This window comes from Microtus oregoni, unplaced genomic scaffold, assembly GCF_018167655.1.
Source record: "Microtus oregoni isolate MIOR12 unplaced genomic scaffold, Mior012 000016F_ref0000370, whole genome shotgun sequence".
Classification (NCBI taxonomy): domain Eukaryota; kingdom Metazoa; phylum Chordata; class Mammalia; order Rodentia; family Cricetidae; genus Microtus; species Microtus oregoni.
Window position 1 is genome coordinate 33,686,049 of NW_024543075.1, and position 13,188 is coordinate 33,699,236.

The 13,188-nt window shown below is 48.0% G+C and overlaps 1 protein-coding gene across 1 annotated transcript in view; it reads left to right on the top strand.

Moving 5' to 3' along the window:
• Window positions 1–13,188, top strand: part of Galnt18 (polypeptide N-acetylgalactosaminyltransferase 18) — a 310,769-nt gene that overhangs the window by 248,361 nt on the left and 49,220 nt on the right. Inside the window, exon 7 of the mRNA XM_041667178.1 lies at window positions 9,530–9,715. Coding sequence (XP_041523112.1) covers window positions 9,530–9,715 — 186 coding nt within the window. The remainder of the gene's footprint in view (window positions 1–9,529; window positions 9,716–13,188) is intronic.

A 13,188-nucleotide genomic window follows, 5' to 3' on the forward strand; every position in this document is an offset into this window, starting at 1 on the left:
AATACTCTCCTTGAACCTCAGATACTAGATCTTACTGTCTGTGTTTTCTGCCTCTGAGCGGTCTCATCACCTTGAAATGGGATGTCTACTTGCTCCCTATGCTAGGACCTTCCTTCTAAGAAGTCAGAATTGAGTTCCTGTACCATGGGGCCATCCCTCTCTTTATAAATAGGAAAAATCACGGATTACAACATCAGAGGCCAACCTCAAAGATGCCCCAGGAACTCATTGTCTGCTCATACCGCAGCTCCCTGAGGGATGGGAGACTCAATGGGTAGCCTTCATTCACATAGTGACTTAGGGGTTCTGGTTGTTTCTTTTAGGGGTTCACTGTCTTTGAACTTCAAGGTCTCTCTAGCTTAAATATGCAATGGATAGGTCGGCTGATAGAAGAATGCATCATGACAATTCTCAACAATATGGATACTCTCCAGCCTGGCCCAGGAAGTAGCAGTGGGCATTTCTTCTCTCAAGTTGTTGGTGTGAGCTGCTCACAGTCCCTCCAAGGGAGCAGCAGATGCCCTTGAGAAACAAGCGCCTCTGCCGTACCCTTGGGAACACCCTCACCCCGCAATATGTTCAGGTCTGTCATCTCCCCTTTTAAATAGGAGACGTGAGGTAGCCAGGGGTAAGCATTGCTTTACCCAGAGTCGGGAGAGCTGCCTTGAAATCTCCATAACCACGTACAGGAAAAGAAGCCCTAGAGGAATTCATGTCCTGGGCCTCCACAGCCCTAATAAGATTGGTCAGAGCACTGGGCGCTCGGGAGAGTGGGGGCCTCTGTACATGCCTGGCCGGTTTGCTGAAGCTGTGCCTCTTAAGGTGTCCCTAACTGGCTTCTGGGTTTCCCTGCAAATAGGCAGCTGTTTCTGCAGTCAGACCCCTGCAAAACAGCTCCCAGACATTTTGGTCTAGCTCATCTCTCCTTGGCTTTCCTGCTTTCTGACGATTCTGAAAGAATCTGAAAGAGTGAGTCTTTTGTGATGGGAACCTGCCTAAGTGTCCCTTGGGTCTGATCCAAGCATTCAGACCGTTCAGGGACACCAACCGAGAGGCTGCACCACGTTTCCAAGGAGCAGGCGACTCTTTGGGAATATTCGTTGCTGGAAAGCAGCTTGAGAAACTGGGACCCCAGGGAGTGTTCTGTGAGGGCTGGTGGAAGACCCAGCGTGGCCAGATCTTACAACTGTTCCCTAATGCAGGAGCATACAGAGGTAAATCCACTTTATTAAGGAGCCACAATGAAAGGGGACAAACTCACAAAATACAGAGAAAGACTGAGGCTGCTGCTGATCCGGGGCTGTTTTTCTGCTGCTCTGAGTCTCCCCTTATGCCAAGCAAGAGCCAGAGCAAGAGAGTGAGCTTGCTCCTTCTTCCGGCTTATCAGTCCCCACATAGCCCCTTGGACCACACCCTAAGGGCTGAGTAAATTCCCACAACAGCTCCTCTCTGCTTTAAACTAAATATCTGCCCTAGGAAACCTAGGACAGTGCCAATGAAGCTCACAGAGTAAGTCAGAGCGAAGCCCAACTTTGATCCTTCAGGAATAGAGAAACTATTAATTGAGTGTCTCCCACATGCCTGGCTCTGCATGGGCCTTGGCGTAAGGCAGAGGTGAGTCTTCTCCTAGAGTCAGCCATTGTAGGTTAGTGACAGGAAAGGAAAACAAACAAAACCTACCATCTCACTAACAGTCAGGCGAGACAGCGAAGGAAAACTGTGGAGAGAATTTCTACCCATGTCACTGATGTCAAAAGGTGACAAGGGGGCTGGGTAGAAAGTTCAGTAGTTAAGAGCACTAAGTACCCGTGCAGAGAACTGAAGTTTGTTTCCCAGCACCCACGTCAGGTATCTTACAGCCATCTGCCACCTGCAACTCCAGTCCTTGGGGACCCAATGCCCTCTTATGACCTCTACAGGCAAAGCATCTACACTCATTCACACACGCATGCACACACTTAAAAATAAACCCTTAAATGAAAAAGTTGGTAAGGACGTGAAACAACATGCGTCTCATTTATGCTGGTGGGAGTGAGATCAAAAGCCATCATTTGAAACAGCCCCTCCTTCCCATGGGCAAGTTGACTGTTACTTCACTTGTATTGGAGACACGCTGCTATGGCAAAATGCTCAGAGTGATGCCCACTCGAGCCCCGGGAACTATGTACAAGAGTGTTCCCAGGAACTACCCACAACACTGGAAACAAGGCTGCCGACCTACAGGAGGAGAATGCATAAATAAATCAGTGTGTATTTATAGAATGGGATGCTGGGGTGAGGAAAATAAGCAAACTGAGAAGAAAAGGGCACATGCAGTGGTTCTGTTTATGTACTGTCCAAAAACAGCAGTGTGTAGGTTAAATTAATGGTAAGAAAATGATTACCCAGCTTCAGAATACTGGGTTACCTTTGGGTAATTTTCTAAGAGAGTGCCAAGCATTGTTTCTGAAGACAGGAGGTATGCCGATGTTTATATAGTGCGCATTTAAACTGTACACAGGGCCAGTCTTCTCTCTGTTTCTCGCTCTTCCTCTTTCTCTCCCCTCCCTCCCCCATCTCTATTTCTCTCTGTGCCCTCAGAGGTATCTCTGCCTAAGAGGATGTATAAGGAATGTTCCTGGAAAGGTCATTTAACCAACGTTAGGGTATCCGGGGAGGTAGATGGGAATTCCAGAGATGTGTTATATACTCACGGAGAAGAAGCAGTTCCAGGGAAGAAGGTGAGGACGGGGGTCCATGGACATGGTCTACCTCGGGAACTGAGAGAGGGTAGTGTAACCGGCTGTAGAGTGGGTGATAGTGTTTTCAGGGAATAGAAGTGTTCTCTCAGTAATCCTGAGAGTCTAATTAGGGAGTGTGATTTTTGTCTAGAAACTGAAGATTTTCAAATTCTTTAGACTTTTGGACAGAGGCTATTTCTGCGCTTATGCTGTCTTTAGCTAGACTCCTCTTCTGCCTCAAGCTCCTGATCTTGGCTTACTGATATTTAGCCTTGCTCAGATCTAGCCTCTATTTTCTTATTTTTCTCCATGCAGGGCTGTGACTGGGTAAGGTTAGTGAAATACTGTAGTTGGCATTTTCTTTGGCACCAACCAGTTCCCAAATAAAGACACAGAGACTTATCACTAATTATGAATGCTTGCCCTTAGCTTAGGCTCATCCCACTGTTGCTGGGCCCTAATGTCTTCCTTGGGGGAGAGGGGGAGAAGGCGTGACATCAGTGACGTAGACTCTGGGAGTCTGGTGAAAGAGATACAGCAGACTCATTTGTTCAGCAACGGGGAAAGCCTTATACACCTTCTCAGCCCCCAGGCAATCCAATTTGCTGACATTGCGGTCACTCCTCATTAGCTAAGCAATATCAGAATCCCTGACAGCCCCAGGCAGTCTCCAGGTGGTTCCTCTTGGCCTGGTAGGTCTTAACTTCCTACATCCCACTAGCTCTAGTAACCCCATTTAACCTGTTTCTATCCATCTGCATTTTACCTTGGGGTTCTTACCTTCCTTTTATTCTGTATGTCCTACTTTCCTGCTTCCTCCACGCTTGCCTGGCTGGCCCTGGTGTCTCACTGTCATCTCTTTTTCTTTCTTTCTCATTCTCTCTCGGGCCTAGATTGCTCCTCTGCTTATTCTCTCTGCCCAGACGTCCTGCCTGTACCTCCTTCCTAACTATTGGCCATTCAGCTTTTTATTAGACCAATCAGATGCCTTAGGCAGACAAGGTAAACAAATCCAACACATCTTTACATAATTAAACAAATATTCTGTAAACAAATGTGACACATTTTTACATAGATAAACTAATATTCCACAACAAGATACCTGTGGTACAAAGTTGAAGGACACCCTGAAAGAGATGGCTGTGTCTGTCTTGTCCATATTTCTGCTTACCTGCATCTCTGACCCCTAAGTCAGTCTTAGATTGAATCTCTGGTCCTCCCATACCCTTCTCAGGCCTTAGCCTTGACTGCATTAATTTCCTCATCCTCTTCCCATCCTTCCCAGTTTGGGCTTTCCACTGTTGTCTCAGATTTTCATGGCCAAGCTAGTGAGACAGCTGCATATGAAGAGATTAGTCACTTCAGCCAAGAAATCGGGACCACGTGAGTGATGTTACTCTTATGTTCAAAGAGTTTGGAAGAATGGAGCCAGGCTGACTTTGGATGGATGGAGAGTAGGGAAAAAAGTTTTATGGGCTGGGAGAACTGGAGCAATGTTGTTCCAAGAAATAAGAACTCATTAGTGTAACAAGGAGATACCAACTGAAGGGGCCATGGTTATGAGGTGCAAGGCTGGGAATGTCACCACTCACTACCTTACCCATGGTTAGTACAACTAATACACTGTGTCAACTAATATATTGTTCTTTCTGTGGAGAGTGCCTCATGACCCTCAGGAGGCCGGGGCTGAGATAATAAATAGCTTAGTCAGTAAAGTGCTTGTATTTTGAACTTGAGGACCTGAGTTTAATCTCCAGAACCCAGGCTTAAAAAATATGTGTGGTGGCATGTGCTTGTTATCCCACCTTAGGATAATCAGTGAGCCCAAAGTCTCAGTGATAGACTGTATGTCATAAAACAAGGCGGACAGTGCCTGAGAAACAGTACCTTGGTTGATTTCTGACACCTATGTACATTCATATAAACACATGATCCCACACAGACACACACACATGCGTGCACCTGCGCATATACACAGACACAAAGGCACTCATGTGCACACACACATACACACCTACATACACAGATTACACACATGCATATTCCTATATACATGCTTACACACACAAAGAGACACAAACAAAACAGACACACGTGCCTACACACACACACACACACACACACATGAGAGAGAGGGAGGGAGAGAGAGGGAGAGAAAAAGAAAGAGAGAGAGAATCCTTCTCAACAGATGACATGAAAGCAAATGGATTGAACATAAAAGCACATGAAACCATCTTGTTTTCCCGCCTTGGTGTCCCCCAACTTTGACTCAGGCTGTGGCTCTGTGAGTTGTGTCTCAAGACCCAGTCGTCATTTGAGGTATGAGACTTCTCATAGTAGGAGTGGAAGGGATCTAAAGAGTCACGGAGTTTGTCAACCCCGTTTGATAGCTCGGTAAAGTAACGATTAGCACAGGAATGTTGATTATGGAAGCGGCACAAACCTCACCCTTTGCACCACTAACTTTTGTCTTCAAGAGAGAAAGAGACCGAACTCAGCAGGACTTTCTTTGCTAGTGAGCAGTATTCATATAGAATTTCCCTTAAATCTCCCAGGTAACCATTATTCCCAGGAAAAGAGCAACTGGCAAGCATATTCACGTAGAACTCAGTGGCTTATATGCGGCAGGGTCAGGATCTGTGCCCTCTCCCACCAGCCTCTAGAAACCCGTGCTTCTTTGCAGCCCCACACTGAAGCCTGAAGCCTTTGCAGAGCTGGTAATAAGATCAGGGGTTTCCAGGATGGGCTGGCAGTGAGGGCTCTTTCCTGTGACACTGTTGTTCCCCCTCTGCCATGGGATCTTGGTCACATCTGGAGATCAGGGCCGGCAGCTCCTCCGGAGGCATAGCCAAGCATCTATGAGGTTTGGAGCCTCTGTCAGGAGTACCCAGTTCCACAGGGGAAAGCTGTCGCTATCATCCACGTGCATGTGATGGCCTCCCAGGTTTCACAATGTTAATTTAAGCTCTGTAGTCAAAGTAAGTCAAAGCAGTAGTTTGCACTTTAATGTCAACAGTCTGCTGTAAAACCACATGTTTTTGAAGGAATTCACTGTGTTCAGTAAAATCAGGCCACATTTTATGTTTATGGCCTTTATTCGGGCATCCAGCTGAGCTAGTTAAAACTGTGTCTCTGTAGTTAGTGAAAGCTCAGGACCCTCAAATTCACTTATTCACATAACAGTTGTTGACTAGATACCAAGAAGCAGGTCTGGCATATACAGGGGAAAGCACACAGACATATCTTTGCTTTTGTAGTGGTTACAGTCCAATTCTTTTTTTCTTTTTTTCTTTTTTTGATTTTTCGAGACAGAGTTTCTCCATAGCTTTTCGTTCCTGTCCTGGAACTACCTCTTGTAGACCAGGCTGGCCTTGAACTCACAGAGATCCGCCTGTCTCTGCCTCCCGAGTGCTGGGATTAAAGGCGTGCGCCACCACCACCCGGCTACAGTCCAATTCTTAAAGACAAATATTTAAAGAATAAGTACATACACCAAAATATGAATGTTTTATTTAGGGATGTAGACACTAAGGGTATCCCGAGATGATCTAACCTAGTAATGGTGGGTCAAAGAAATGTCAAGTTGGCCAGCAATTATTCTAGGCAGATGGGTTAGCAGGGCTGTAAAGGCAGAGGCTGGAAGGGGCTTGGTGTGGTCTAGGATCATTTTTCTCAATGGCCAACAGAGAAGGGACCCAGCCTGGGGTTGGCATGTTGCCTGATGTCCCCAGTATCTGTAGACTTATTGCACACCCTCACCTTAATGTGACTCTTGCTTGCCTATTGCCTGTGACCTCTTGATCTTTTTTCCTCTCTGGCCACTCCCTTGGTACACATCTCTCCTCCCCTCTCTTCATGGATCCCCACCCCTGAAACTCACCTTTTCTCCAGTGGCCCTGCCTCTATGAACCAATCTTTTCTGTGCATGTCCTCTAACTGACTTGTGACCTGCCATTGGGCATTAGGTATTTCCTGTGCTGAGGACAGCTCTCCCATTTCCTCATCCTCTGCCTGTCCCTAACCCCCATGGAAGCTTCCTGACATTGCACAGCTTGAATACAAGTGATTTCTTTTCCTAACACTGCTGAGCATCCCAGAGAGGAACTCTAAGGTCATCGGTGAATAAGACTTCAGAGGTTCTCTTGGGTCAGCAGAGCCATTTGTCACCCAGGAATAGATAAGCACAAGCCTTTTCTAGTTGACTTCAGTGTCATTGGCAGGGTCCAAAAGTTAATGTGTATACAGGCCAAATCTACACCTTCTACTGCAAAGACCAGGTGCTGCCAAGAGCTCGCAGGCCACACCTCCCTCCATGGAGAGGCTCAACAGAAGGGAAGAGACTGTGGGTCCCCTGAGTAAACTCTGAGACTGTGGTTCCCAGTCTCTGAGGAGCACCCTTCTCTTCTGGTGTGGTCACCTGATCTCGGCAGCCAATTTATTCATCAAAAGTGAATTGCAGAGCAAGTCAAAAAACATCGATCTTAATAATGATTATAAAACAAAGGCACAGACCAAGAGTCCCAGGAACTACCATGTGACTTGATCATGCCAGAGTTTGGTCCAGAGGCACCATTCCTGTGGTACCACAGCAGGACGATCACTGGCTGAGATGCCCTGCCCTCGTGCCTGATTCCTTCCCTTCCTCCATCACCTTCCACGCGGTTTCCATGACACAGCAGGCACAGGGCTGAGCACCTCCCACAATGCATCACACTCCCTTGCTGGGCAGAATGGGGCTTCAGGAGGGAATGCAACCTGCCAAGGTACACAGCAGTTTCGAGCAGAGGTCAAATTCGGAATCCCATTCTCATGGACACCAAAGCTGTGCGATTATAATGTGGTGTTCGGCTCCTAGCCGCCACTGTCTTGCCTTTTCCCAGGAAGCCATGATCTACTCTGATACCCACTTAGAAGTACACGTCAGAAGGAAAATTTGATGAGGGCATAAAGAGCATTTTGAAAGAAGAGAGATGATTAAACAAGCAGTTGGTGGGAGGGGAGGAGATGGGACCACAAAGCAGAAGGTGGGGAAGTGATGTTGAACCTGTCCCTGGACGCTCACTGGGTTTAGGAAGCTGGGTGGAATGGAAAACCTCATTGCGTGTGCTGAAGTCTAGCTGATGAAAGAAGAACTGAGCGTAGGATGAAGACATACTCAGTGTGTTCATCGTATCCACTGTGCTGGGGAGCAGAATTTAAGGTGGGGATAGGGTGAGTGGTGCCACCAACCTGGCTCTGGTTACCGTGGCAGGCACACACACTCTTAAGGGCAAATGGCAAGTTGACTCCAAGAAGCAGGACTCCTGACAGAGCACAGCAGTGAGTAATGTCCTATTTTGCATTGTTGAAATACGTTGAGTATTTCAGTTGCAGGAAAAAACTTACCCTGGCAACATTATTGTGTTGTCAATAATGCAGTCACAGGATTCACGGGTTAAAAGGGCAAAGTGCCCTGGAAGTTGCACTGTTTCTAGGATAGGTGAGTCCTAGCAGAAAGGGGCACAGCCTGGAGACTGTCATGTTCCCTCTCCTGGCCCTCAGAATCAACTCCTGGAGATGCCAACTGCTCTTAAAACATGGTCACCCGTGAGGAGCACCAGCTCTGCCTCAGCTTTGGGAGGCAGGCAGATCTTTGCATTGTAAATGCCAGCTGTGTGCTTTTGGATAATCAGCCTTTTCCAGTTGTTTCTCACCTGGCATTGGAGATGTCAGCAGAGACCTCACAGGCTGCTCTGAGGCTTCTCCGTATAATTTGTATGGTTGTGAACAGGTTTGACCAAGGTCTTGTAACATACCAGTGCATTGTGTGTCATCAATTTAATCCTCCCCAGTACCTCATGATCCCCGAGGAGAGAGAAACATAGGCACAAGTGAGTCAGGGTGACAGCCAGGATGAAGCAGAGCCCAGAGCTGGACCGAGACAGACTGGTTGCAAACCTCAGTTGACAGCAGTGTATTTAACTGCCTACGCCTCAGCCCCACCCTGCCCCCTGTGTATACCCCAGGCCTGGAACATAGCTGTCACTCAGTAGGAATTCTTGTCTCCTTTTATTGACCCTTAATAATACACTAAGGGACAAATGATCAAATTTCCTCCCTGTAACCATGGCTATGGAGATCTTGTAACACTGATTGGAGGGGGAAAGGGACTTCCTAATCAACACAGCCAATTAGATAAACCTAAATCTTGCCAGATCCTGGACCAGGACTTACTGCTGTTAATGGACAAGTGTCAAACACAGGAAGGTTCCCTGCCACACTGCCAAGTGAGAATACTGAGCAAATAATTCCCACTGTCACTAAAAGTATGGAGTGTTTCCCCCTCAGGAGCCCATGAAAGAGGGGACAGAAGTCAAAGCACCTGGTTCTTTCTCAGTAGTTGTCATTGACCTTTGTCCAGGTCTTTGAAGGTCCATTTGAAGATGGACTTCTGAGCTGGGGAGTCTCCGGTAGTCCGTTCCTGTTAGGTAGTGGTACTGAGACCATCGTGGGGTGGGGTGGAGTGCTAGCCCAGCGATAAGGAAAGGACAGCTCAACTCTCTGATCTCAAATGTCTGGTCTCTCTGGCCACATCGATGGAAGGAAATGGTACATTAATTCTCCTCAAATAAACTCATGGCAATAAGAACCAAGCTGTGAATTAATTTCTTAATATTCCTACTGCGGAAGGAGATATCAGACTCAGCTCGCTCCCTCACGGCAGTGTGGGAGAGAAGGTGGAGAGAGCTGTGTTTCTCTGAGTTCGTGTTGAATGATGGCCTGCAGCTTGCCTTGCAGAGGACCTGACGGGCACACCCTTGTCTCCACAGGTGTGGCAGTGTGGTGGGAGTGTGGAAGTCCTGCCCTGCTCTAGGATTGCGCACATCGAGCGAGCCCACAAGCCCTACACAGAGGACCTCACTGCCCATGTCCGCAGAAATGCCCTCAGGGTCGCTGAAGTCTGGATGGATGAATTCAAAAGCCATGTCTACATGGCGTGGAACATACCCCAGGAGGTAGGGAGCCTGGATGGGTCTGGATTTCAAGAGTGGTGAGAAAAACATTCTGAAACAAAACACTAGACCCATTTTTTTTCCCCCAGGGGCATGCAGAGTTTCCTTGGCCGTGTCAGACTGTGAACCCTATGCTTCCTACATAGGGAAGAAGCTGGCAAGAGTCTCCAGGCCATTTCTTTCCCACTCCTGTCAGCATGCTTGGAGGGGCTGTGTTCTCAGAACTTCAGTGGCTTCATTTTAAATAAGTTAGAAAGCAGCATGTAGCTCAGCTTGGTACAGTGATGCCCAGCATGCATGAAGCCCTGGGTTCAGTCCCCAGTTCTACATAAAACTAGGTATGGTAGCTCAGGCCTGAGACCCCCAATACTCAGAAGAATCATAAAGTTCAAGGTCACCATTGGCTTCATAGTGAGTTTGAGGCTAGCCTGGGCTACATGAGATCTTATCTCAAAATATATAAACAAAGTTGGATCCGATGGCTCTAAATTTCCTTCCTACTCCCAGCTTCCCTGGTGTCTCATGGTTCAGGATTATGAATCTATTAATACAACAGTAATGACTGTGGAATCGCAAGGGACACTTGAATCTCTGTATAGACTGGATTCAAGCCTCTCCACCAAGCAGAATACGGAAAATCCACGCATCTGTGGGACTTCTTGAGCCATATGGATGCAAATGAGACACATTCCCACAGGCATCCTCCATCGGAGAAGACAATTGCACGGAGACTTCTGACCTCCCCAGAGCCCCGCCCTTGCCTACCTCTCTTCTCTGCCCTTCCATTCACTTGTGTTAAGATTGTTGCCCAGAAGCAGCAATACTCGTCTTCTCGGTTTGTTCGCCTTGGCATGTGACATGTGGAAATAACTTTCAAATTCTGAGTTGGGAGAAGCCAACAGATGCCAGCTGCGGCACTCCAAACCTGCCTGCCTGCTCGGCTGCCTGGGTTCTTGGCTCATGCTGCCTTCTGTGTGACAAGGCTGACGGCCTGGCCTCTCTCCTTGCTCCCAAGCCCGGGCTTTCCCCTTGGCAGATCTTCAGACCTCACTTCTCTCTGACAGCGAGATCTTTGTTTAAAGTTCCAGAGAAAGCCCTGTACCCCGTTCTTCCACCAGCCCCATGCTGCAGTGGCTGAATTATTTAAAAAACAGACGAAGCCTCGAGCGGCAGCTTTAGGCAAGCTCTCTTCCCGGATGGAATCCAGGGCCTCATGTGTGCTAGGCAAGCTCTGTACTAACTGGCTACACCCCTGGTCCACCACCACAAGAGAAAGTGATTTAAATTTTCTCACCCCACCATCAGTGGGGTGGAGCCAAGGCCCTCAGGGGAGGTTGGTCAGACTCCCTAACGAATCCCTGGCAGGAAGAGCATTTCCAGGGAAACCTCCATGCTTCTAGATTCCTATGAGGCTGTGGGCGTTACAACTTAGTGTACCACTCAGGATGATGAGCCCCGCCGTGGGTATCCCTAGATGCTAAAAATGTCTTCTCTCCAGTGAACAGCATACTCTTAAGGCTCCATGTAGGACCAGAGTCCTGCCCATGCTCTGCCCCCTTCTCTCTGCTCCATGAAGCCTCAGAGCTGCCAGTCTTCCTTATTACAGCAAAGCTTAGTGAAAGTTACTGCCTGAGGTCCCTCTGAGGGACTAGCACTAACCAAATGAGAGCAGGAGAAGGAAGGGAACGAGGTGAGACGCGGGAATGTCCAGGCCAAAATCTTAAGTAAAGGAAGCAAGGCTGGTGTGTTTTCCATGGGGCTGGGAGGATGGCTCCATTAGTAAATCACGCCTTGCAATCACAGGACCCACTAAAGGAAGCTGTATGTGGTGGCATGTCTTTATAATCTTCCCAGTGCCGGAGAAGAGACTGGCAGATCTCTAGGGTTTGCTGGCCGACCAGTCAGCCTAGCTTACTTGTTGAGTTCCAGGTCGGTGAGAATGCCGTCTAAGGAGTGACACCTGAAGCTGTCTTCTGATGTGTGCTCAGACACATACAAACCAGCTCTCTTCTCTCTCCTTCCCCCTCCACCACATTCATATATGTGCACCCCTTTTCCTTGCATCCCCTGTTACTTCCAGCTCCCAAATTCCCTCCTTTAAGACTCTGGAGTTTTTGCAGGGCCAGGATTTTCCTGTTCCCACTCACTTCTCCAGGCACATCCCAATGTCAAGTCTGCCTTTGTCAAAGTCATCCAGAGCAGGCCTCTTGACTACATAATCTCCTGGACATTTACACATCTTCTCCCTGGGGCTGGAGAGATGGTGCCTCCGTGAGGGCTGGAGTTTAGATCCCAGCACCTGTGTTACAAGTTGGGTGTCCCACAAACACCTGTAATACCAGCTCTGGGGGATCCAACAACCTTTTCTGATCTCTGTGTGCACCCACGCACGTTCAAGTGCATACACACAAAAATAAATAAATAAAGAAAGAACAAATAAAGTTTTAAAAGACCTCTCTTAACCTACAAAATTTTTCCCTTGAGATTCTGTGGTCCCCAAGCTCTTGGGTTCCACACTCTTAGATAGCCCCTCTCCCTCGGGAGGTTACCTCTTTCTCCCTTAGGGGTTCATCCTCCCTCTGCTGTTGCTTCAGTGCTCCCCAGAGATGCAGCCTTCATCAGCCTCTCATTACACTGCCTCTCTCAGTAATGTCCTCTGCTCTTGGATGTGATTATAACACCCATATGCTGACAGCTTTCTAATTAATATCTCCAGTCCTGCCTGTGGACTGGCATCTCCGGCAGCCAGCTGGACACCTCCTGCTGCGGCCCTTGCTGGCACTCAGGCTGAGGCTGACCACAGATAAGCTTGTCTTTTTCCACCCAAACCAGCTCCTGCTCTTAATCACCTGTCTGAGTTCCTGCTCCCATCTGCCAGATACCTGGCTGGATCCTGCTCACAGCCCTTTCTTCCTCCTCTCTTGTTATCCCAGTCTGCCAATCACAGCGCCTTCCTGTCCAGTCACATCTGAGCTCTGGCTCTGCCCATTCGGGCTTCAACTGATTGCCTTGTTTCAAGTCTTTCCCCCTTCAATCTATTCTTTCTAAATGATTTTTCGATTGCCTCTCTTTAAAATCTATGAGGGACTCTACATGGTATACCAAAGCAAGGGCAGGTGTAGCATTTGATCTGTGTGTGAGCTTCCTAAGCTCTCCTCTCTGTGGGTACCTCCATGTGCACCCCCATAATCCTTATCTGGGGATGAGGTCTTGCCACTTCTCTACCCTGTGCTTGCTCATTTGTCCTCTCTACTTGGAGTTACCTGCCCTTCACCTCATGCCCAGCTCCCATCCCTACCACATCTCCATCCTTACAGACTTAAATCTTGTGACTCTTCATATGGAAGCCAGCCCCACCTGAGAAATGTCCTTCCCCCACATTCCTCTGCTATCACTTGTCTAGCCCGTCAATGATCTTTATCTGTAGTCTCTGTCTTATTAGACCAGTGGCTCTCAAATCTGGCTGTACTTTAAGA